This window comes from Anomaloglossus baeobatrachus, chromosome 1, assembly GCF_048569485.1.
Source record: "Anomaloglossus baeobatrachus isolate aAnoBae1 chromosome 1, aAnoBae1.hap1, whole genome shotgun sequence".
NCBI lineage: Eukaryota > Metazoa > Chordata > Amphibia > Anura > Aromobatidae > Anomaloglossus > Anomaloglossus baeobatrachus.
Window position 1 is genome coordinate 171,142,894 of NC_134353.1, and position 27,603 is coordinate 171,170,496.

At 46.9% G+C, this 27,603-nt stretch overlaps 1 protein-coding gene across 2 annotated transcripts in view; it reads right to left on the reverse strand.

The window, feature by feature from the left end:
* Positions 1-27,603, reverse strand: part of SAP30 (Sin3A associated protein 30) — a 64,351-nt gene that overhangs the window by 21,361 nt on the left and 15,387 nt on the right. For both annotated transcript variants that reach the window (XM_075334941.1, XM_075334934.1), the window contains exon 2: positions 5,291-5,416. In XM_075334941.1, the coding sequence (XP_075191056.1) occupies positions 5,291-5,416 (126 nt within the window). The remainder of the gene's footprint in view (positions 1-5,290; positions 5,417-27,603) is intronic.

Consider the following 27,603-nt stretch of genomic DNA (forward strand, 5'->3'; position numbering starts at 1 on the left):
CACAACCGGGGTGTCAGGAAGCCAGGTAGGTCTGCCTGAACCGGCGACTTGGTCAGGAACGGAGGAGGAGCAGGCACGACCCACGGTCGCAGCGGCTGTGGCCGCTGTCACCCGCAGTGGGAGTGCTGGAAGCCAAGGGGCCTCCCGGAGGTCCGATAGCTCTTCCCCTTCTGACCAAGTGGCAGCCGAGTCAGGTGGAGGCCAGGACACAGGTCCCGGGGTACTGACTGAAGATGTGACAGTCTCGTCGATTCTGGCCACATCTAGTCAGGGGTTTCAGGCAGCGTTAGAAGCTGACGACAGCCTGAAAGCTCTTAAGGAGCAGGCGGCACAGCCTCCCTCGGACTCGGACCCGGAGCGAGTGGTCTGGGACCAAGGACGGCTGTACCGGGCCACGGTCCAGCAGGGTTCACCGGAGGCGTGGCCCAGGGACCGACAGTTGGTGGTACCCTATCCGTTCCGGACGGAGTTGTTGCGGATCGCACATGAGATTCCGATGGCCGGACACCTAGGGATCGCTAAGACCAAGGCCAGGTTAAACCAGCATTTCTACTGGCCAAAAATGGGGGCCGATGTGGCTGCCTACTGCCGTTCGTGTGAAACCTGTCAGAGAGTGGGGAAGGCGGGGCCACGCCCCAAAGCCCCACTGGTATCTCTGCCAATCCTCGATGAGCCTTTCAGGAGGGTGGCTGTGGATCTGGTCGGCCCGCTGGCCATCCCCAGCAGCTCCGGGAAACGCTTCATACTGACGGTAGTGGACTATGCCACCCGGTACCCAGAAGCAGTGGCCTTGTCGTCCATTCGGGCTGACAAGGTGGCCACCGCATTGCTGGAGATTTTCTCCCGAGTGGGTTTTCCCCAGGAAATGCTCACTGACCGGGGGACCCAATTCATGTCCCAGCTGATGGAGGCCCTCTGTAAGCAAGTCCAGGTGCGACATCTGGTGGCCAGCCCGTACCATCCACAGACTAATGGCCTGTGCGAGCGGTTCAATGGCACCTTAAAGCAGATGCTTAAGATGTTGGTCGACTCCCATGGGCGTGACTGGGAGCGGTATCTCCCACACCTGTTATTTGCTTACCGGGAGGTTCCACAGGCCTCAACAGGATTCTCACCGTTTGAGCTCCTGTACGGGCGACGTGTGCGGGGCCCCCTGGCTCTGGTGAAAGAGGCTTGGGAAGGGGATTTGGCCACCCCTGGAGTGTCGGTTATCGAGTATGTCATGCGCTTCCGGGACAAAATGCAGGCCTTGACGCAACTGGTACACGACAATATGGCTCAAGCCCAGGCCGATCAGAAGCGTTGGTACGACCAGAACGCTTGTGAGAGGACCTACCAAGTGGGTCAAGAGGTGTGGGTACTGGTCCCCGTACCACAGGACAAGCTTCAGGCAGCCTGGGAAGGCCCATACCTCGTGTACCAGCAGCTCAACCCTGTGACGTACCTGGTCACCCTGGACCCTGCCCGTGGAAGGCGGAAGCCCTTCCATGTGAACATGATGAAGGCACATCATGAGCGGGAGGCATGTGCGCTCCCCGTGTGCAACCTGCCCGAGGAGGGAGAAGCGGAAACCCTCTTGGATATGCTAGCCCAGGTTAGGGCAGGCGGATCCATTGAGGATGTGGAGGTTGGCCACCAGCTCTTGGAAGACCAACGGTCCCAGCTGTGGGCCACCCTCCTCCCCTTCCAGGGGTTGTTTACCAACCAGCCCGGAAGGACTGACTTGGCTGTCCATCACGTGGACACTGGGGATCATCCCCCGATCCGGCGTTCAGCATATCGGGTCTCCCTGGAGGTGCAGCAACACATGCGCCAGGAGATTGACGAGATGCTGAAGCTGGGGGTGATCCAGGCATCCAACAGCGCTTGGGCCTCGCCTGTAGTCCTCGTCCCTAAGAAGGACCGAACCACTCGGTTCTGCGTGGACTACAGGGGGCTCAATGCGGTCACGGTCGCCGATGCGTACCCAATGCCACGCATCGATGACCTGCTCGATCAGTTGGCCGGGGCTCAGTACCTGACCATCATGGATCTGAGCCGGGGATATTGGCAGATCCCCCTGACTCGCAAGGCCAGGGAACGCTCTGCCTTTATTACCCCATTTGGACTGTACGAGTCCACGGTGATGCCATTCGGGATGAGGAATGCCCCTGCCACTTTCCAGCGGATGGTCAACACCCTGCTCAAGGGACTTGAAGGGTACGCGGCCGCGTACCTGGATGACATTGCCGTCTTCAGTCCCACCTGGGAGGACCACCTAGAGCATCTAGCACAGGTGCTCAGGCGGATCCACCGGGCAGGTTTGACCATCAAGCCGGGAAAGTGTCAGCTGGCCATGAGCGAGGTCCAGTACCTCGGTCACCGGGTAGGCGGGAGAACACTGAAGCCCGAGCCTGAGAAAGTGGAAGCCATCGCATCCTGGCCCACCCCCAGGACCAAGAAGCAGGTGATGTCCTTCTTGGGGACCGCTGGGTACTATAGGAGGTTTGTTCCATGCTATAGTAGCCTGGCAAAGCCCTTGACGGACCTCACCAAGAAGAAGCTGCCCTCTGCAGTCGATTGGACAATGGACTGCGAGACAGCCTTCCGGGCCCTAAAGGACGCCCTGTCCAGCCCGCCCGTGCTACAGGCAGCCGACTTCACGCGGCCGTTTGTAGTACAGACCGACGCCAGTGACTTCGGCCTCGGTGCGGTGCTCAGCCAGGTGGACTCTGCGAGCCAAGAGCACCCGGTCTTGTACCTGAGCAGGAAGCTGTTACCAAGGGAAGTTGCCTATTCCACGATGGAGAAGGAGTGCCTGGCCATAGTGTGGGCCCTGCAGCGTCTGCAACCCTATCTATACGGGCGCCACTTCATCGTGGAGACGGACCACAATCCCCTCAGCTGGTTGCACACCGTCTCTGGGACGAATGGGCGATTGTTGCGATGGAGCCTTGCGCTCCAGCAATACAACTTCACCATTCGCCACAAAAGGGGCCGTGACCACGGTAACGCAGACGGGCTGTCCCGACAAGGAGAGGTCGCGGACGGGCGCACGGGGGAACACCGGAGTGTGCTGCCCCCTAGCGCCCTCAAAAGGGGGGAGGTGTGAGGCAAATCCCGGGATATGAAGATGAATTATGACTCCAGTCATAATCCCTCATCACTCCCTGGCAGTGCCCCCCTCCCTTCTTGTTCTCAGTGTTCCACTTACACCTCCATGGCCATGTCCTGTGATATGGAGATGAGGTGGTGTGGGAACAATGGACACAGGATGACTCCCTGCCGTCACCCTGTAGTAGGAGCTGCTATCTAATTAGCAAGGCTCTGGAAGTAGCCAGACAGAACGACTCCAGTAAAAAATGGTTCATATCTCGCAAGCCATATTTCCGATAAATATGGCAACCATAAAAATGGTGTCTCCGCATGCGGACGATGCCGGCACACCCTTTTTATGGGAGCAGGACATTGGGAAATGCCCCAGGCGTGATATCAGCCAATGGGGAACTGGCAGACAGGTCATGAGTCCCCTCGTTCTGTAGCTAAATTCATAACTGTCACAATGAGAGCATTGGCATCCGCCTACGACGCTCCCAGGCAAAGTTATGGCCCATATTCCATGTTGTGGATTGTCCATAACTCAAGCCAGGGGTGGAGCAGTGCTCCCTCTGAGGTCACTAAGGTAGGAGGGGACCTGGATCTGCCCAGGTTGATAACCCTACTTCGGCCATTTTCCAGTGTTCTTTTCGCTGGGGGCACGTGTAGGAAACATCTGTGGGAAGGATCCTAGAAACCTGGGTACAGCGCCCCCCTGTGGCCAGACGCAACAAGGTAACTGCTGGAACTGTGTATGCCTGTTTGTAACCCATGCTTTGATTGTAACTGTACTCTGACATAACTGTATATTCTGTAGATTCCCTATTGTATATATTGTAGTTTCTAGTGTGCTTTAGGCTGATTAAATTATATAATTAATCTTGGGCTGTTCTGTTATCTCGATCTTGAATCCCACGTCTGTGTGTTCGGCTAATAGTTACCGTAAATCGGTTGGTGGCAGCGAATTGTGCCAAGGATTATTGTGGGGAGGCCAGTGAGATTCGGGGAGATTTTATATATTCCGCCCGCGGAGGTCGGGGGAATATATACCTTACTCTCACCGGGGACCCTTCAATAATCGGCATAAGTAGTATAGCGGCCTCCTTGCTTATTGTCGGGCAATTCCATAATTGGCCTGACTATAAGAGGGGCGCTAGAGAGCGCGTCACGTGCTCTGTCTGTCGGTCGGGAGGTATAAAGGAGGGGTGACCCCCACTTGTTACCCCCCGATTGTGACGTACTGGTAGCCAGCGCGGGGGATTTCTGAGTGACCCCCCCGGTGGTTTGTGACAACTTGCATTATTGGTAAAGCTGAGAGCGGCTGCAGTCACAGAGTCTCCTCTGGAAGTCACACATCAAATACCGTCTTCACAAGTCATTTTTCCAAGAAAGATATTTTCATCTTTGTCTGTCCTTACTTTAAGGCGGGCTTTGCACACTACGACATCGCAGCCCGATGCTGCGATGCCGAGTGCGATAGTGCCCGCCCCCGTCGCAGCAGCGATATGTGGTGATAGCTGGCGTAGCGAAAGTTATCGCTACGCCAGCTTCACACACACACTCACCTGCCGTGCGACGTCCCTGTGGCCGGCGACCTGCCTCCTTGTTAAGGGGGCGGGTCGTGCGGCGTCACTGCGACGTCACACGGCAGGCAGCCAATCAGAGCGGAGGGGCGGAGATGAGCAGGATGTAAACATCCTGCCCACCTCCTTCCTTCCGCATATCCTACGGAAGCCGCAGTGAGGCCGGTAGGAGACGTTCCTCGCTCCTGCGGCTTCACACACAGCGATGTGTGCTGCCGCAGGAGCGAGGAACAACATCGGACTGTCGCGTCAGCGTAATCATGGATTACGCCGACGCTGCACCGATGATACGATTACGACGCTTTTGCGCTCGTTAATCGTATCATCCAGGCTTTACACACTGCGATGTCGCATGCGATGCCGGAAGTGCGTCATTTTCAATTTGACCCCACCGACATCGCACCTGCGATGTCGCAGTGTGCAAAGTGCCCCTAAGTCTCTAGGACCAAGGCTATTCTTCACAGCCAAAAGAAATGAAGGCCATGGGGCAGCGTCATTAAACCTTGCTCCACACACGGCTAAAGCAAAGTCACACTACATTCAATTGAAGTGTTCAAGGAACAACAGACAGAGAGGAGCTAAGAAAGAGTAACTAGAACATTAATATAAAACACTTTTATCACAACATTTACCTCTGGGGTATCAGTGTCGTGTACTGGAGAGTCCGCATCGTCATCATCACTACCTTTTCTTTTCCGTCTGTTTCTCACACTTTGAATAAGGTTCTTGTGGAAGTCACAAATATAAAGGTGTCTTGCCTAAAGAAAACAGAAAAACTATAGCAAGGGTAGAACAAGAGAACATCTAACAATTAGACTCTATGGAGCTGATCACATGTCTGCATTTTTTTTGTAGACTGAATCAGTAAAATGAATAATAAATAAAACAAGTAGAATGTCTGTATTTGGAGATCAGAATCGCCCGTACAGGTCTATGGATCAATGAAAATCACAGGCAGCACATGTACGGCATCCGTGGGCAGTCTGCGTGCTGCCCGGGACTAACATTGTACTGATAGACGTTCCCCCCCCGCCCCCATACGATAGTAAGGGCCAAAACATGAACCAAACACTGACCAACATCAGACAGCTTTTTGCATGTTTAAATGAGGCTTTTGCTTTTAATGGGAGCAGATCTCAGAAGGACAAAGCTTTGCGGTGAGGAGTACAGGCTGCCCCTTGGCTCACATAGTTAGAATAAAATTTGTATTTTATATATATATATAATACAAATTTTATTCTATATATAGATACAGATATAGATATATACAAATATATTCGTATATATACAAATATATTCTATATATATATATATATATATATATTATATATATATATACACATATACAGTTACTCTACAAAATCCTGCCTCCATTAAACTGAATACAGGCTACAAGCTATTAATAGCAACTGTCAGTGGTTGCTATAGGAACAAAATAAACTTAGTATAAGAAGCTTATGTGTGAGGTAATATGATGTCAGTGGAGAGACGGATAGAGGGAGACAGAAAGAGACAGACCTGGAAAGAGACAGCCGGGCAAAGAGACAGCCGGGCAAAGAGACAGCCGGGCAAAAGAGACAGCCGGGCAAAAGAGACAGCCGGGCAAAAGAGACAGCCGGGCAAAAGAGACAGCCGGGCAAAAGAGACAGCCGGGCAAAAGAGACAGCCGGGCAAAAGAGACAGACACACATATAGAGATAGAGAGAGACAAACAGACACAGAGATGGAGACAGATAGAAACAAGCAGACAAAGAAAGACACAGACAGAGAGACAGACAGACCGCGACACACAGTGGCAGTCACTATCCCGGGCAACGCCCGGTTACTACAGCTAGTATATATATGTATATGTATATTACATACACAGTACAGACCAAAATTTGGACACACCTTCTCATTCAAAGACTTTTCTTTATTTTCATGACTCTGAAAATTGTAGATTCACATTGAAGGCATCAAAACTATGAATTAACACATGTGGAATGAAATACTTAAAAAAGTGTGAAAGAACTGAAAATATGTCTTATATTCTAGGTTCTTCAAAGTAGCCACCTTTTGCTTTCATTACTACTTTGCACACTCCTGGCATTTCTTGCCTTATAAATGTGGTTGGGACCATCAGTTGGGTTGTGCAGAAGTCTGGTGCTTGCACAGCTGATAGTCCTACTGAATAGACTGTTAGAATTTGTATTATGGCAAGAAAAAAGCAGCTAAACCCTGCTTTACACGTTGCAATTTCGCATACAATATCGTATGCGATTTGCAACACCCCTATCGTATGTGTGGCACGTTCAATTTGTTGAACGTGCCGCACAAACGATTAACCACCGTCACGCGTACTTACCCGTCCATACGACCTCGATGTGAGCGGCGAACGTCCACTTCCTGGAGTGGGAGGGACGTTCGCCATCACATCGACGTCACGCGGCAGCCGGCCAATAGAAGCGGAGGGGCGGAGATGAGTGGGACGTAAACATCCCGCCCACCTCCTTCCTTCCGCATAGCCGCGGGAGGCATGTAAGATCTGTTCAATGTTCGGGGTGTCACACACTGCGATGTGTGCTGCCTCGGGAACATTGAACAACCTCATATTCAATTCATGTGGAATGAACGACGTGCATGCGATGAATGGATTTTCGTTCAATCGCAATCGCACGTACCTGTCACACACTGCAATGTACCTTAAAATGCCGGATGTGCGTCACTTACGATGTGACCCCGCCGACACATTGTAAGATACATTGCAGCGTGTAAAGCGGGCTTTACAGTCTATTCAGTAGGACTATCAGCTGTGTATCCACCAGACTTCTGCACAACCCAACTGATGGTCCCAACCCCATTTATAAGGCAAGAAATCCCACTTATTAAACCTGAGGGCACACCTGTGAAGTGAAAACCATTTCCGGTGACTACCTCTTGAAGCTCATCAAGAGATTGCCAAGAGTGTGCAAAGCAGTAATCAAAGCAAGAGGTGGCTACTTTGAAGAACCTAGAATACAAGACATATCAGTTGTTGCTCACTTTTTGTTAAGTATTTCATTCCACATGTGTTAATTCATAGTTTTGATGCCTTCAATGTGAATCTGCAAAAGTATGGCCACGTCATTTTTTTTTTTTATCGATAACGCTAGGATTAGGTGTTTGGGGGTTTTATTTATTTTTTTTAATGAATTTAAAAAAAAAAAAAAAAAAAAAAAAAATCGACATGGACTTTGCTCATCGAGCACCCAAGTATTTTACTGCTCATTCATCTCTACTCCTGACCACACAGCCAGCAGAACAAGTAATCAGATCAGCTGACTCCAGTGTCGGCCGATTGCTTGTTCTGTGTCACCTTCATCCATTGCAGCGTGTGCGGGCTGTGAGGTCAGCTGAGTTCGGCCGGCACTGGAGTCGGCTGATCTGAACTAATTTGACATCACAGCCCAGACATGTAGCGATGGATGCAGCGGGACACAGAACAAGTAATCGGCCGACACTTGAGTCCTCAGCTGATCTGAACTCAGCTGAACTCCTGACCACGCAGCCTGCACAAGGTCACATGTGATCGGCAACAGGCAGTGACTGCTGTTAACCTGCATCCATCGCAGCGTGTGCGGGCTGTGAGAGTAGGTGTTCAGCTGACTCCTGATCAGCTGACTCCAGTGCCGCCGATAAATTGTGTCCCACTGCAGAAGGATGTGGTAAAATAACAATTGTGGTTGCATGCGTTGCACATTCAATCCACAGGATCCGGTAATATGCGGTCTGCGTTTTTTTGCCAACCGGCAAAAAAACGCTGATGTGAAAGCACCCTAAGATTCTGTTTGGATTCGCACTACTGCCTTATATAACCTTGGCACTGGACTTATGGCACTGGACTTCGAGGTACGTGTACTATGGGCTCTTTCACACGTCCGTGTTTCCGGTACGTGTGACGCTCGTTTTCACATGTACCGGAGACATGGACAAACATTAAATTCAATGGGTTTGCACACACGTCTATGTGTTCACAAGGACCGTGTGTCCATGTGGAGCACGTGCGTGTCCGTGTGGTCCACACAGTCGCATGTCCATTTCTCTGGCAGCACGGGTGTCACACGGACCACACACTGACGTGATCCATGTGACATCAGTATAACACGTACCAGAGAAACATGTGTCACATAAAAATAAAGAATTTTTATACTTACCTGTCTCTGGCACTACTGTCTCTGCTGTTACTTCTGGGTCCACTTATTATGCTCATTACATATTCACTGCGCTCACCGCGGACCCGGAAGCAACAGCAGCACCAGAGACAGGTAACTATACCAGCTCATGCTGTCCATGTGCTATCCGAATGTCACACAGATAGCAAAGGGACAGCACACGTAAAACACACACATACGCACCTTCACCAAGGACTGTGAAACATGTGTGTGCGTTTTACACGGACATGTGAAAGAGGCCTTACTGTGTGGAATTATATTATGCGCCATATGTGGTTTTTAGTCTTTGAACTCTATTGCAGGATATATTTTTATATTTTTCTTACTTTTTCTACTTTGTCATCTCTCATGTTGTGTACAGATGTTCATTTTGATTTTCACATGAGGCCATTTGTCTTATGCACTAAAGCCCGCTACACACACTTCAATATATCTCACAATCCGTCGTTGGGGTCAAGTTGTAAGTGACGCACATCCGGCATCGTTTGTGAGGTATCTGCGTGTGACACCTACGTGCTATCAGGATTGAACGCAAAACCGTTGATCGCAAACACATCGTATCTTTGACTAGAATTGAGCGCTTTGTTGCACGAACCTAGTCAATTGTAACGTGTGACATCCCTCATACGATTTTGGTGTCTGATGCTATGTGCGCAGGTGTGCGCTCTGCACCGCAGCTTAAAAAAGGTCCGCTTCAGAGCGCAGCTGAAAAGCTGCGTTCTGAAGCGCCTCACAATGTCTGTCATTCACTAATCTCTGTCAGTCGGTCACTATCTCTGTCCCTCACTCTCTGTCCATGTCAGTCTATCCCCCTCTCTCATATACTCACTGATCCCCGATCCCCGGCGCTGCACGGCGTTCACACTGCTCCGGCGGCTTTTACGGTTTTGAAAAAGCCGGCCGCCCATTAAACAAAATCGTATTCCCTGCTATCCCCGCCCACCGGCGCCTATGATTGGTTACAGTGAGACACGCCCCCACGCTGAGTGACAGGTGTCTCACTGCACCCAATCACAGCAGCCGGTGGGCGTGTCTATACTGTGTAGTGAAATAATTAAAAAAAACGGCGTGCGGTCCCCCCCAATTTTAAAACCAGCCAGATAAAGCCATACGGCTGAAGGCTGGTATTCTCAGGATGGGGAGCTCCACGTTATGGGGAGCCCCCCAGCCTAACAATATCAGCCAGCAGCCGCCCAGAATTGCCGCATACATTAGATGCGACAGTTCTGGGACTGTACCCGGCTCTTCCCGATTTGCCCTGGTGCGTTGGCAAATCGGGGTAATAAGGAGTTATTGGCAGCCCATAGCTGGCAATAAATCCTAGATTAATCATGTCAGGCATCTATGAGACACCCTCCATGATTAATCTGTAAATTACAGTAAATAAACACACACACCCGAAAAAATCCTTTATTAGAAATAAAAAACACAAACATATACCCTGGTTCACCACTTTAATCAGCCCCAAAAAGCCCTCCATGTCCGGCGTAATCCAGGATGCTCCAGCGTCGCTTCCAGCGCTGCTGCATGGAGGTGACCGGAGCTGCAGAATACACCGCCGCTCCTGTCACCTCCACGCAGCAACTGAAGACAGCCGCGCGATCGGCTGAGCTGTCACTGAGGTTACCCGCTGTCACTGGATCCAGCGGTGGATGCAGCAGTGGCCGTGAGTAACCTCAGTGACAGCTCAGCTGATCGCGCTACTCACCTCAGTTGCTGCGTGGAGGTGAGAGGAGCGGCGGTGAGTAGCGCGATCAGCTGAGCTGTCACTGAGGTTACCCGCTGTCACTGGATCCAGCGGTGGATGCAGCAGTGGCCGTGAGTAACCTCAGTGACAGCTCAGCTGATCGCGCTACTCACCTCAGTTGCTGCGTGGAGGTGAGAGGAGCGGCGGTGAGTAGCGCGATCAGCTGAGCTGTCACTGAGGTTACCCGCGGCCACTGTTGGATCCAGTGACAGCGGGTAACCTCAGTGACAGCTCAGCCGATCGCGCAGCTGTCTTCAGTTGCTGTGTGGAGGTGACCGGAGTGGCGGTGTCTGATGCAGCTCCGGTCACCTCCATGCAGCAGCGCTGGAAGCGACGCTGGAGCATCCTGGATTACGCCGGACATGGAGGGCTTTTTGGGGCTGATTAAAGTGGTGAACCAGGGTATATGTTTGTGTTTTTTATTTCTAATAAAGGATTTTTTCGGGTGTGTGTGTTTATTTACTGTAATTTACAGATTAATCATGGAGGGTGTCTCATAGATGCCTGACATGATTAATCTAGGATTTATTGGCAGCTATGGGCTGCCAATAACTCCTTATTACCCCGATTTGCCAACGCACCAGGGCAAAAACGGGAAGAGCCGGGTACAGTCCCAGAACTGTCGCATATAATGTATGCGGCAATTCTGGGCGGCTGTTGGCTGATTTTGTTAGGCTGGGGGGCTCCCCATAACGTGGAGCTCCCCATCCTGAGAATACCAGCCTTCAGCCGTATGGCTTTATCTGGCTGGTATTAAAATTGGGGGGAACTGCACGCCGTTTTTTTAAATTATTTAATTATTTATTTCACTGCACAGTATAGACACGCCCACCGGCTGCTGTGATTGGGTGCAGTGTGACACCTGTCACTCAGCGTGGGGGCGTGTCTCACTGTAACCAATCATAGGCGCCGGTGGGCGGGGAAAGCAGGGAATACGAGATTGTTTAATGGGCGGCCGGCTTTTTCAAAATAGTAAAAGCCGCCGGAGCAGTGTGAACGCCGTGCAGCGCCGGGGATCGGTGAGTATATGAGAGAGGGCTGCTCAATTCAGTTACTCAGGAGTTTAGCGGTCACCGGTGAGCCCTTCACAGGTGACCGCTAATCAGGGCGCGACACAGACAGAGCCGCAGCATGACAATGAAGTCGGGGGAAGTTCACCCGAGTTCATTCTGACAGTGCGGCTCTGTCTGTGTCTGCTGTCATCTGCCATTCAGCTCTGCTACATGGCTGTCTGTGTCTGCTGTTAGCGGCCATGTAGCAGAGCTGAATGGCAGATGACATAGTAAAAACGCATCCCTACACATTACACACGTTTGGCAAGTCAATAAATAAAAAAAAAAAAAAAAAAAAAAAAAAAAAAAAAAAAAAAGGGTGCCATATGCATACGTCACAGAACACATGATCTAAAGGATCGCACATAAAATTGATCAATTTAACATAGACTACTAACGCTCGTGTGACAGCAAATGAACGACCTACGTGCAATCTCTTAAGATCCCGTATGCAACCTGGGCGTGTCACATCGCAAATGCGATTGTACAACTAATTGCAACGTGTAAAGCAGGCTTTAGACCACGTGCACACATTAAGTATTTAGTGAGTTTTTTACCTCAGTATTTGTAGTAAAAAAAAAAAAAAAAAAAAAAAAAGAAAATCAGAGGAAAAGTATAATAGAAACACGGCACCACTTCTGGATTTTTTACCCATACCTGGTTGTGTCTTAAACATACGGAGGTAAAAAAATTAATGAAAAGACACAAAAAGAAAACCCATAGAAAAACGCGTATTTTTGCGCAGCTTTTTTCTCGTTAAGAGATGCAGATTTGGTGCAGGAATTTCTGAAACATGCGCATACCCTTACGGTACCACATTCACATTCAGTGAGCCCCTTAGAAAAAGCCATTCTTTTACAAATGTTAGTAAAGGTAGATGGCAAGAAAGGGCCTTGATTGTATGTATATGATGCAGGAGAGAATGAAAAGCCTGAATTCAATGAGTGGTGTATCCCGAATAGCATTGTCTGAAAAAGTCTATTTTAATGACCCCGGCCTGCTAGAACACAACAGAGGTAGGTACATGGGTATTGTACTTGTACTATGGAGCATGCTATCCACAATGACCTCCGCTTGTCTCTTATGCGCAGCCATTCTTGTAGAGCTCGTCACCACCACAAAGTAGAAACTGAGCCAATGCAAATCCACACAATCAAAAGGAATCCGGGAAAAAGACTGCAGTGTTTAGGACAATCCACTAAACTGTGAACATATTCCGCTCTTTCCATATAAAAAGCATTGCACAAAAGGATTAGTATTAATCACAAAAAAGAGAGAGAGGGCGCTCCTGTGTGGGATCTTAATGTACCGAGGTATGTACAATGTGAGGTGCACACTCACCTGATAGTGTTGTACGTCAGGTACAACACTGATATTGGTATTGAAGGGGGATCGCAAGTTCACCGCTCCTTGTCAGCAGGGATCCAGTCCTCCTGACTCCGCAGGACTCTGCTCACACGATCGGGGTTTCCACGTGCAGTGTGCAGCCGCCGGACCGGCGTCTGTTAGCAGCTCCTCCTCCGGGTCGGATGGTCCCGTGATCACAGATGCGGTGATTCCCCAGCCCCTGGTGTTAGATTCAAACGGATAGTACGATCCTGGTTCTGGCTGCAGCAGCCCCGTGAGCTCCCAAAGGGAGATAAAGATGCAAGGAAAAAAAAAAATGCACGGTTTCGCTGCGCTGCTCAGAAAGGTAGTGATAAGGTTATTTGGGATGTAGATTTATTAATTATTTACATGCCACTACGCGTTTCGGGGGTACAACCTCCCCCTTCCTCAGGTAGCTGAGGAAGGGGGAGGTTGTACCCCCGAAACGCGTAGTGGCATGTAAATAATTAATAAATCTACATCCCAAATAACCTTATCACTACCTTTCTGAGCAGCGCAGCGAAACCGTGCATTTTTTTTTCTTTCCTTGTAGTATTAATCACAGTTATAGAACAAACCGAGGTAATCCTTGTGGCCCCAGAGGCACAACTACGGTATAAGCCCCTCAATATAAACCTTGTAATGTGACGCACCATACAGGATACCATGGCACGTTCTCTTGTAAATGCGTGTATACTTCACATTTCGGCAAGAATCACATGTGATTATCACTCCTCTGCTAATTATTATTAACATGTGTAAAAAAGGATCTTCCTGGTGTTAGAGACCTGCAAACAATTAGGAGACCCCATACACAGACATGTGGGAAACCCAATGGAGTCTAATGGATAGCTTACAAAAGTAAGATGTCACCTGTGGGATAGGTTCACATGATGCCTAAGCAAAGTATTTTTTTTTTGGGGGGGGGGGGGGGTTGTAATCTTATATTGGCTGTGCTTTTATTACACAGACACCTGGGGTCCACCAGACTGTACGCTACTCCATTGTGCCACATATAATGGGAGGCTAAGCCAGAACCAGCCATATGCCGTAATGGACCAAGTCTTCAAGAGACAACCCCTTTAATGGGACATAGATAGGTCAAAAAATTATCCACATTACATGTCAATACAGAAAATTCAAATCTGACGTGACATGTTTAATAGATCAATAAATGACAACATGGATTTATCATGGTGACAGACCCCGATATAAGTCATCAGATGCAATATTACAGACAGCAATTCTTTACTATGTGTCACTATTTCTGAGGGTCAATTACCGCATCATATGACCACCTCAAAAAGGCACCCTTACAACGAAGATGTCATTACACGTTTTTACTTTTTAGCAGACAAAATAATGCAAAAGACTATAAAACCATAGAATGAAGGCTATATTCACACAGCAGAAACCTCTGCGACTGCCCCATTTATCTGAATGGATCTTGCAGAAGTCTATCAAATTAAACCTAGACCCAAACAGGTTTATCCAGAGAACGGCAAATACCATGAGGCAGATACTAATTAGGGGAAAAATCCTTCCGACTCCACAAGTGGTTCCCGGATCAACGTCCCATCCCCTAAGGCTACTTTCACACATCCGGCTTGAGCTCTGCGGCTTAATCCGGCTGTGCAAGCTATGCAACGGATGCGGCGAAAACACCGCATCCTTTGCATAAGTTTTTCCCATGCGGCCCGTCCGGTTTTTGCCGCTTGCGGCATGCTACTGAGCATGCGCAGTGGCAAAAACCGCATGCGGCGGCCGGATGAGGTTTTTGCCGCATCGCTCCACATCCGGCCGCCATAGGCATGTATTGAAAAATACGCCGCATCGGCCGAATGCGGCGCGATGCGGTTTTTTTTTGCCGCACGAAAAAACGTGCTAGGCAACGTTCCATCCGGCCGCCGCATCGGCTAAATCTGCCGCATGCGGCAAAAACCGGATGAAACGCAAGGCCTTGCGGCACAATGCGGCACTAATTAAAGTCTATGCAGAAAAAACGCAACCGGCAGCAAAAAAAAAACGGTTGCAATTTTCCTGCAAAGTGCCGGAGTGTGCCGCATTGCAAAAACCGGAGGTGTGAAAGTAGCCTAATCTAGTGGCCATAACCTGTCATATTGGACTTATAATGAATCCAGGCCCTCTTTGTACATTTTCGTGCATTAACCTGATCACGTGGCAGAGATCTATAGTCTCACGGCTCACACTCTACACTATCCATCCCCTCATATTACGGTAGACACCTGTAGGCCAAAAAATCATTCACTCAACAATTACCCTTCTCACCCCCCCATACATAGAAAAACTGCTCAGCCGAGTGCGTCTGTGTCCTCTATGGGGAGAGCGGAGTACGGCCTCACTCGAGGAGGACGGACAGACAGACAAAAGAGGGTGTCTGGATCAGTGTGTTCCCTTTAGGCTGTGTTCCCACTATGACTATTTGATCAGTTATTGATGTTGCAGAATCCTGCACTTATTATGTGAATTAGGCCACGCACATTTTTGATGCTGCAGTTTTTGTCTCTTTCCTGGCATTTGGCAGTGAGAAACCTTTATTGATTCAGTCCTGTGCGGATTACATGGGTTTTCCACAACATAAACGCACATGCATTTTTTTACCTGCGGATATTCTGAATCTAATTCAATTCTATGGGGAAAATCCGCACAAACAGCGCACGCACAGGAGAAACGGACATGCTGTGGATATGAATCTCGCACCGCAGGTAAAAAAAAAAAAAGTGCAGTGGGCAGGAAAATCCCATCCACTTTGCTGGAACTGTAAGATGCTGCGTTTTTGCCCAGCAAAAATATACAGCGTCAAAAGCTCATGGTGGGAACACAGGCGTACAGCTCAGTAATGGCTGCAAGGAGGGGAGGAGGCCGCGGCTGCTCAAATGTTATATCCACCCCGACACAAAGTCCAGTATGGAAAAAAAAAATAAAAATACTTTTTAATCCAATTGTATATATACACTAGCTGTAGTACCCAGGCATTGCCCGGGATAGTAACTGTCTGTCTCTCTCCCAGTCTCTGTCTGTGTGTCGCTGTCTCTTTCTTTGTCTGTCTGTGTCTATGTCTCTGTCTGACTATTTCTATCTCTGTCTGTATTTGTATCAGTCTATCTGGCTTCATCTCTGTGTCTGTCTGTCTCTTTCCCCGTCTGTCTCTTTTCAGTCTGTCTTGGTCTGTCTCTTTACACGGACTGTCTCTTTCCCCGGGCTGTCTCTTTCCAAATAAAGTAAATAGCTACTAGGAAACCACTGCTAAGGACAGGCAATAAGCAGAAAAGACTTGTTTGGGCTAAAGAACACAAGGAATGGACATTAGACCAGTGGAAACCTGTGTTTTGGTCTGATGAGTCCAAATTTGAGATCTTTGGATCCAACCACCGTGTCTTTGTAGAAAAGTTGACCAGATGGGCTCTACATGGCTGGTTCCCACCGTGAAGCATAGAGGAGGAGGTGTGATGGTGTGGGGGTGCTTTGCTGGTGACACTGTTGGGGATTTATTCAAAATTGAAGGCATACTGAACCAGCATGCCTACCACAGCATCTTGAAGTGGCGTGCTATGCCATCCGGTTTGTGTTTAGTTGGACCATCATTTATTTTTCAACAGCACAATGACCCCAAACACACCTCCAGGCTGTGGAAGGGCTATTTGACTAAGAAGGAGAGTGATGGGGTGCTACGCCAGATAACCTGGTCTCCACAGTCACCAGACCTGAACCTAATCGAGATGGTTTGGGGTGAGCTGGACCGCAGAGAGAAGGCAAAAGGGCCAAAAGCAGTGTGAAAGACTGGTGGAAAGCAGCCAAGACGCATGAAAGCTGGGATTAAAAATCATGGTTCCACAAAATATTGATTTCTGAACTCTTCATGAGTTTAAACATTATTAGCATTGTTGTTTGTAAATGATTATGAACTTGTTTTCTTTGCATTATTTGAGGTCTGGAAGCAATGCATTGTTTTGTTATTTTGACCATTTCTCATTTTCAGAAAATAAATACAAATTTATCGCTTGGAAATTCGGAGACGTTTTCAGTAGTTTATTGAACAAAAAAAAAACAATTTACATTTCACTCAAAAATATATCTATAAAGAGAAAAATCAATCTCAAGTTTTGCCAGAGCTGTATATATGTGAGCCCCAAAGGGGAGTGTTGCCAATGTATGTAAATGGCGAGATATGAGTGAATAAATATTACTGTACATAACAATCCCGGGTTTGTCCTATCTAGTAATGGCACTCCGGTGACATGGATGCCATCTGACTCATATCCTTTCTTTGGATGTCACTTTGGGTGAGATTCACTTATAAATCAGGTCAAAACCAGACTTTTTTTGTGTTGTGGGAACTTGCTTTGTACATGCCCCATAATCTCCCTGACTTGTAATAAACACGGCACATGGCACGATGCTGAAGTTGGTTTCTTATTCGTCCAGTTTCTTATTCGGGGCTGAAGTTGGTTTCTTATTCGTCAGTTTCTTATTCGGCAATTTAGTTTTTTCAGTTTATGCATTTATCAACAAAAATGACACATAACAATAATAAAATACAATGCACTGATGAGCCCTAATATACATACACTCAAAACCAGCTGCGAAAATTAAAAAACTGGCAAAAAAATGGGCATCAAAGTGGGCACCAAAGTATGTTAGTGAAAGGGTTAAATGGCTTTGGGCCACTGATCTAACACCACAATTGCATATCTAGTGATGCCTCTAATCAAACTCAAGTGTCTCCAGCCTGGCCCAAAGGGGTTCTGGGCATCAAAACTGGCATCAAAGTGGGCACACAGCCAATTTTCACAGATTTGAATAAGTAACTGGTGTTTTTGAGGGGTTAAATGGCTTTGGGTCACTGATCTCACACCACATTTACATACCTAGTGATGCCACACATCAAATTCAGATCACTACAGCCTGGCCCAAAAAGGTTCTGGGCATCAGAACTGGCATCAAAGTGGGCAAAACCCCAGTTTTCACAGATTTGAATAAGTAACCAGTGTTTTTGAGGGTTTAAATGGCTTTGGGCCACTGACCTCACACCACATTTACATACCTAGTGATGACACACATAAAATTCAGATCACTCCAGCCTGGCCCAAACAGGTTCTGGGCATCAGAACTGGTATCAAGATGGGCAAAACCCCAGTTTTCACAGATTTGAATAAGTAACCAGTGTTTTTGAGGGGTTAAATGGCTTTGGGCCACTGATCTGACACCACATTTACATACCTAGTGATGACACACATAAAATTCAGATCACTTTAGCCTGGCCCAAACAGGTTCTGGGCATCAGAACTGGCATCAAAGTGGGCAAAACCCACTTTTCACAGATTTGAATAAGTAACCAGTGTTTTTGAGGGGTTAAATGGCTTTGGGCCACTGATCTCACACCACATATACATACCTAGTGATGCCACACATCAAATTCAGATCACTCCAGCCTGGCCTAAACAGGTTCTGGGCATCAGAACTGGCATCAAAATGGGCAAAACCCCAGTTTTCACAGATTTGAATAAGTAACCAGTGTTTTGAGGGGTTAAATGGCTTTGGGCCACTGACCTCACACCACATTTACATACCTAGTGATGCCACACATAAAATTCAGATCACTTTAGCCTGGCCCAAACAGGTTCTGGGCATCAGAACTGGCATCAAAGTGGTAAAAATCCCAGTTTTCACAGATTTGAATAAGTAACTGGTGTTTTTGAAGGGTTAAATGGCTTTGGGCCACTGATCTCACACCACATTTACATACCTAGTGATGCCACACATCAAATTCAGATCACTTTAGCCTGGCCCAAACAGGTTCTGGGCATCAGAACTGGCATCAAAGTGGTAAAAATCCCACTTTTCACAGATTTGAATAAGTAACTGGTGTTTTTGAAGGGTTAAATGGCTTTGGGCCACTGATCTCACACCACATTTACATACCCAGTGATACCACACATCAAATTCAGATCACTCCAGCCTGGCCCAAACAGGTTCTGGGCATCAGAACTGGTATCAAGATGGGCAAAACCCCAGTTTTCACAGATTTGAATAAGTAACCAGTGTTTTTGAGGGGTTAAATGGCTTTGGGCCACTGATCTGACACCACATTTACATACCTAGTGATGACACACATCAAATTCAGATCACTCCAGCCTGGCCCAAACAGGTTCTGGGCATCATAACTGGCATCAAAGTGGGCAAAACCCACTTTTCACAGATTTGAATAAGTAACCAGTGTTTTTGAGGGGTTAAATGGCTTTGGGCCACTGATCTCACACAATATTTGCATACCTAGTGATGCCACACATCAAATTCAGATCACTCCAGCCTGGCCCAAACAGGTTCTGGGCATCAGAACTGGCATCAAAGTGGGCAAAACCCACTTTTCACAAATTTGAATAAGTAACCAGTGTTTTTGAGGGGTTAAATGGCTTTGGGCCACTGACCTCACACCACATTTACATACCTAGTGATGCCACACATCAAATTCAGATCACTTTAGCCTGGCCCAAACAGGTTCTGGGCATCAGAACTGGCATCAAAGTGGGCAAAACCCACTTTTCACAGATTTGAATAAGTAACCAGTGTTTTTGAGAGGTTAAATGGCTTTGGGCCACTGATCTCACACCACATATACATACCTAGTGATGCCACACATCAAATTCAGATCACTCCAGCCTGGCCTAAACAGGTTCTGGGCATCAGAACTGGCATCAAAATGGGCAAAACCCCAGTTTTCACAGATTTGAATAAGTAACCAGTGTTTTGAGGGGTTAAATGGCTTTGGGCCACTGACCTCACACCACATTTACATACCCAGTGATACCACACATCAAATTCAGATCACTTTAGCCTGGCCCAAACAGGTTCTGGGCATCAGAACTGGCATCAAAGTGGTAAAAATCCCACTTTTCACAGATTTGAATAAGTAACTGGTGTTTTTGAAGGGTTAAATGGCTTTGGGCCACTGATCTCACACCACATTTACATACCCAGTGATACCACACATCAAATTCAGATCACTCCAGCCTGGCCCAAACAGGTTCTGGGCATCAGAACTGGTATCAAGATGGGCAAAACCCCAGTTTTCACAGATTTGAATAAGTAACCAGTGTTTTTGAGGGGTTAAATGGCTTTGGGCCACTGATCTGACACCACATTTACATACCTAGTGATGACACACATCAAATTCAGATCACTCCAGCCTGGCCCAAACAGGTTCTGGGCATCATAACTGGCATCAAAGTGGGCAAAACCCACTTTTCACAGATTTGAATAAGTAACCAGTGTTTTTGAGGGGTTAAATGGCTTTGGGCCACTGATCTCACACAATATTTGCATACCTAGTGATGCCACACATCAAATTCAGATCACTCCAGCCTGGCCCAAACAGGTTCTGGGCATCAGAACTGGCATCAAAGTGGGCAAAACCCACTTTTCACAAATTTGAATAAGTAACCAGTGTTTTTGAGGGGTTAAATGGCTTTGGGCCACTGACCTCACACCACATTTACATACCTAGTGATGACACACATCAAATTCAGATCACTACAGCCTGGCCCAAACAGGTTCTGGGCATCAGAACTGGCATCAAAGTGGGCAAAACCCACTTTTCACAGATTTGAATAAGTAACCAGTGTTTTTGAGGGGTTAAATGGCTTTGGGCCACTGACCTCACACCATATTTACATACCTAGTGATGACACACATAAAATTCAGATCACTTTAGCCTGGCCCAAACAGGTTCTGGGCATCAGAACTGGCATCAAAGTGGGCAAAACCCACTTTTCACAGATTTGAATAAGTAACTGGTGTTTTTGAGGGGTTAAATGGCTTTGGGCCACTGATCTCACACCACATTTACATACCTAGTGATGCCACACATCAAATTCAGATCACTTCTGCCTGGCCCAAACAGGTTCTGGGCATCAGAACTGGCATCAAAGTGGGCAAAACCCACTTTTCACAGATTTGAATAAGTAACTGGTGTTTTTGAGGGGTTAAATGGCTTTGGGCCACTGATCTCACACCACATTTACATACCTAGTGATGCCACACATCAAATTCAGATCACTTTAGCCTGGCCCAAACAGGTTCTGGGCATCAGAACTGGCATCAAAGTGGTAAAAATCCCAGTTTTCACAGATTTGAATAAGTAACTGGTGTTTTTGAGGGGTTAAATGGCTTTGGGCCACTGACCTCACACCACATTTACATACCTAGTGATGCCACACATCAAATTCAGATCACTCCAGCCTGGCCCAAACAGGTTCTGGGCATCAGAACTGGCATCAAAGTGGGCAAAACCCCAGTTTTCACAGATTTGAATAAGTAACTGGTGTTTTTGAAGGGTTAAATGGCTTTGGGCCACTGACCTCACACCACATTTACATACCCAGTGATACCACACATCAAATTCAGATCACTCCAGCCTGGTCCAAACAGGTTCTGGGCATCAGAACTGGTATCAAGATGGGCAAAACCCCAGTTTTCACAGATTTGAATAAGTAACCAGTGTTTTTGAGGGGTTAAATGGCTTTGGGCCACTGATCTGACACCACATTTACATATCCAGTGATGACACACATCAAATTCAGATCACTCCAGCCTGGCCCAAACAGGTTCTGGGCATCAGAACTGGCATCAAAGTGGGCAAAACCCACTTTTCACAGATTTGAATAAGTAACCAGTGTTTTTGAGGGGTTAAATGGCTTTGGGCCACTGATCTCACACAACATTTACATACCTAGTGATGCCACACATCAAATTCAGATCACTCCAGCCTGGCCCAAACAGGTTCTGGGCATCAGAACTGGCATCAAAGTGGGCAAAACCCACTTTTCACAAATTTGAATAAGTAACCAGTGTTTTTGAGGGGTTAAATGGCTTTGGGCCACTGACCTCACACCACATTTACATACCTAGTGATGACACACATCAAATTCAGATCACTCCAGCCTGGCCCAAACAGGTTCTGGGCATCAGAACTGGCATCAAAGTGGGCAAAACCCACTTTTCACAGATTTGAATAAGTAACCAGTGTTTTTGAGGGGTTAAATGGCTTTGGGCCACTGACCTCACACCACATTTACATACCTAGTGATGACACACATCAAATTCAGATCACTCCAGCCTGGCCCAAACAGGTTCTGGGCATCAGAACTGGCATCAAAGTGGGCAAAACCCACTTTTCACAGATTTGAATAAGTAACCAGTGTTTTTGAGGGGTTAAATGGCTTTGGGCCACTGACCTCACACCATATTTACATACCTAGTGATGACACACATAAAATTCAGATCACTTCTGCCTGGCCCAAACAGGTTCTGGGCATCAGAACTGGCATCAAAGTGGGCAAAACCCACTTTTCACAGATTTGAATAAGTAACTGGTGTTTTTGAGGGGTTAAATGGCTTTGGGCCACTGATCTCACACCACATTTACATACCTAGTGATGCCACACATCAAATTCAGATCACTTTAGCCTGGCCCAAACAGGTTCTGGGCATCAGAACTGGCATCAAAGTGGTAAAAATCCCAGTTTTCACAGATTTGAATAAGTAACTGGTGTTTTTGAAGGGTTAAATGGCTTTGGGCCACTGATCTCACACCACATTTACATACCTAGTGATGCCACACATCAAATTCAGATCACTTTAGCCTGGCCCAAACAGGTTCTGGGCATCAGAACTGGCATCAAAGTGGTAAAAATCCCAGTTTTCACAGATTTGAATAAGTAACTGGTGTTTTTGAGGGGTTAAATGGCTTTGGGCCACTGACCTCACACCACATTTACATACCTAGTGATGCCACACATCAAATTCAGATCACTCCAGCCTGGCCCAAACAGGTTCTAGGCATCAGAACTGGCATCAAAGTGGGCAAAACCCCAGTTTTCACAGATTTGAATAAGTAACTGGTGTTTTTGAAGGGTTAAATGGCTTTGGGCCACTGACCTCACACCACATTTACATACCCAGTGATACCACACATCAAATTCAGATCACTCCAGCCTGGTCCAAACAGGTTCTGGGCATCAGAACTGGTATCAAGATGGGCAAAACCCCAGTTTTCACAGATTTGAATAAGTAACCAGTGTTTTTGAGGGGTTAAATGGCTTTGGGCCACTGATCTGACACCACATTTACATATCCAGTGATGACACACATCAAATTCAGATCACTCCAGCCAGGCCCAAACAGGTTCTGGGCATCAGAACTGGCATCAAAGTGGGCAAAACCCACTTTTCACAGATTTGAATAAGTAACCAGTGTTTTTGAGGGGTTAAATGGCTTTGGGCCACTGATCTCACACAACATTTACATACCTAGTGATGCCACACATCAAATTCAGATCACTCCAGCCTGGCCCAAACAGGTTCTGGGCATCAGAACTGGCATCAAAGTGGGCAAAACCCACTTTTCACAAATTTGAATAAGTAACCAGTGTTTTTGAGGGGTTAAATGGCTTTGGGCCACTGACCTCACACCACATGTACATACCTAGTGATGCCACACATCAAATTCAGATCACTTTAGCCTGGCCCAAACAGGTTCTGGGCATCAGAACTGGCATCAAAGTGGGCAAAACCCACTTTTCACAGATTTGAATAAGTAACCAGTGTTTTTGAGAGGTTAAATGGCTTTGGGCCACTGATCTCACACCACATATACATACCTAGTGATGCCACACATCAAATTCAGATCACTCCAGCCTGGCCTAAACAGGTTCTGGGCATCAGAACTGGCATCAAAATGGGCAAAACCCCAGTTTTCACAGATTTGAATAAGTAACCAGTGTTTTGAGGGGTTAAATGGCTTTGGGCCACTGACCTCACACCACATTTACATACCTAGTGATGCCACACATAAAATTCAGATCACTTTAGCCTGGCCCAAACAGGTTCTGGGCATCAGAACTGGCATCAAAGTGGTAAAAATCCCAGTTTTCACAGATTTGAATAAGTAACTGGTGTTTTTGAAGGGTTAAATGGCTTTGGGCCACTGATCTCACACCACATTTACATACCTAGTGATGCCACACATCAAATTCAGATCACTTTAGCCTGGCCCAAACAGGTTCTGGGCATCAGAACTGGCATCAAAGTGGTAAAAATCCCACTTTTCACAGATTTGAATAAGTAACTGGTGTTTTTGAAGGGTTAAATGGCTTTGGGCCACTGATCTCACACCACATTTACATACCCAGTGATACCACACATCAAATTCAGATCACTCCAGCCTGGCCCAAACAGGTTCTGGGCATCAGAACTGGCATCAAAGTGGGCAAAACCCACTTTTCACAAATTTGAATAAGTAACCAGTGTTTTTGAGGGGTTAAATGGCTTTGGGCCACTGACCTCACACCACATTTACATACCTAGTGATGACACACATCAAATTCAGATCACTACAGCCTGGCCCAAACAGGTTCTGGGCATCAGAACTGGCATCAAAGTGGGCAAAACCCACTTTTCACAGATTTGAATAAGTAACCAGTGTTTTTGAGGGGTTAAATGGCTTTGGGCCACTGACCTCACACCATATTTACATACCTAGTGATGACACACATAAAATTCAGATCACTTTAGCCTGGCCCAAACAGGTTCTGGGCATCAGAACTGGCATCAAAGTGGGCAAAACCCACTTTTCACAGATTTGAATAAGTAACTGGTGTTTTTGAGGGGTTAAATGGCTTTGGGCCACTGATCTCACACCACATTTACATACCTAGTGATGCCACACATCAAATTCAGATCACTTCTGCCTGGCCCAAACAGGTTCTGGGCATCAGAACTGGCATCAAAGTGGGCAAAACCCACTTTTCACAGATTTGAATAAGTAACTGGTGTTTTTGAGGGGTTAAATGGCTTTGGGCCACTGATCTCACACCACATTTACATACCTAGTGATGCCACACATCAAATTCAGATCACTTTAGCCTGGCCCAAACAGGTTCTGGGCATCAGAACTGGCATCAAAGTGGTAAAAATCCCAGTTTTCACAGATTTGAATAAGTAACTGGTGTTTTTGAAGGGTTAAATGGCTTTGGGCCACTGATCTCACACCACATTTACATACCTAGTGATGCCACACATCAAATTCAGATCACTTTAGCCTGGCCCAAACAGGTTCTGGGCATCAGAACTGGCATCAAAGTGGTAAAAATCCCAGTTTTCACAGATTTGAATAAGTAACTGGTGTTTTTGAGGGGTTAAATGGCTTTGGGCCACTGACCTCACACCACATTTACATACCTAGTGATGCCACACATCAAATTCAGATCACTCCAGCCTGGCCCAAACAGGTTCTGGGCATCAGAACTGGCATCAAAGTGGGCAAAACCCCAGTTTTCACAGATTTGAATAAGTAACTGGTGTTTTTGAAGGGTTAAATGGCTTTGGGCCACTGACCTCACACCACATTTACATACCCAGTGATACCACACATCAAATTCAGATCACTCCAGCCTGGTCCAAACAGGTTCTGGGCATCAGAACTGGTATCAAGATGGGCAAAACCCCAGTTTTCACAGATTTGAATAAGTAACCAGTGTTTTTGAGGGGTTAAATGGCTTTGGGCCACTGATCTGACACCACATTTACATATCCAGTGATGACACACATCAAATTCAGATCACTCCAGCCTGGCCCAAACAGGTTCTGGGCATCAGAACTGGCATCAAAGTGGGCAAAACCCACTTTTCACAGATTTGAATAAGTAACCAGTGTTTTTGAGGGGTTAAATGGCTTTGGGCCACTGATCTCACACAACATTTACATACCTAGTGATGCCACACATCAAATTCAGATCACTCCAGCCTGGCCCAAACAGGTTCTGGGCATCAGAACTGGCATCAAAGTGGGCAAAACCCACTTTTCACAAATTTGAATAAGTAACCAGTGTTTTTGAGGGGTTAAATGGCTTTGGGCCACTGACCTCACACCACATTTACATACCTAGTGATGACACACATCAAATTCAGATCACTACAGCCTGGCCCAAACAGGTTCTGGGCATCAGAACTGGCATCAAAGTGGGCAAAACCCACTTTTCACAGATTTGAATAAGTAACCAGTGTTTTTGAGGGGTTAAATGGCTTTGGGCCACTGACCTCACACCATATTTACATACCTAGTGATGACACACATAAAATTCAGATCACTTTAGCCTGGCCCAAACAGGTTCTGGGCATCAGAACTGGCATCAAAGTGGGCAAAACCCACTTTTCACAGATTTGAATAAGTAACCAGTGTTTTTGAGGGGTTAAATGGCTTTGGGCCACTGACCTCACACCACATTTACATACCTAGTGATGACACACATAAAATTCAGATCACTTTAGCCTGGCCCAAACAGGTTCTGGGCATCAGAACTGGCATCAAAGTGGTAAAAATCCCAGTTTTCACAGATTTGAATAAGTAACTGGTGTTTTTGAAGGGTTAAATGGCTTTGGGCCACTGATCTCACACCACATTTACATACCTAGTGATGCCACACATCAAATTCAGATCACTTTAGCCTAGCCCAAACAGGTTCTGGGCATCAGAACTGGCATCAAAGTGGTAAAAATCCCAGTTTTCACAGATTTGAATAAGTAACTGGTGTTTTTGAAGGGTTAAATGGCTTTGGGCCACTGACCTCACACCACATTTACATACCTAGTGATGCCACACATCAAATTCAGATCACTCCAGCCTGGCCCAAACAGGCTGGAGTGATCTGAATTTGATGTATGGCATCACTAGGTATGTAAATGTGGTGTGAGATCAGTGGCCCAAAGCCATTTAACCCCTCAAAAACACCAGTTACTTATTCAAATCTGTGAAAACTGGGGTTTTGCCCACTTTGATGCCAGTTATGATGCCCAGAACCTGTTTGGGCCAGGCTAAAGTGATCTGAATTTGATGTGTGGCATCACTAGGTATGTAAATGTGGTGTGAAATCAGTGGCCCAAAGCCATTTAACCCCTCAAAAACACTGGTTACTTATTCAAATCTGTGAAAAGTGGGTTTTGCCCACTTTGATGCCAGTTCTGATGCCCAGAACCTGTTTGGGCCAGGCTGGAGTGATATGAATTTGATCTGGGGCATCACTAGGTATGTAAATGTGGTGTGAAATCAGTGGCCCAAAGCCATTTAACCCCTCAAAAACACTGGTTACTTATTCAAATCTGTGAAAAGTGGGTTTTGCCCACTTTGATGCCAGTTCTGATGCCCAGAACCTGTTTGGGCCAGACTGGAGTGATCTGAATTTGATGTGTGGCAGCACTAGGTATGTAAATGTGGTGTGAGATCAGTGGTGCAAAGACATTTAACCCGTCAAAAACACCAGTTACTTATTCAAATCTGTGAAAAGTGGGTTTTGCCCACTTTGATGCCAGTTCTGATGCCCAGAACCTGTTTGGGCCAGGCTGGAGTGATCTGAATTTGATGTGCAGCATCACTAGGTATGTAAATGTAGTGTCAGATCAGTGGCCCAAAGCCATTTAACCCCTCAAAAACACTGGTTACTTATTCAAATCTGTGAAAAGTGGGTTTTGCCCACTTTGATGCCAGTTCTGATGCCCAGAACCTGTTTGGGCCAGG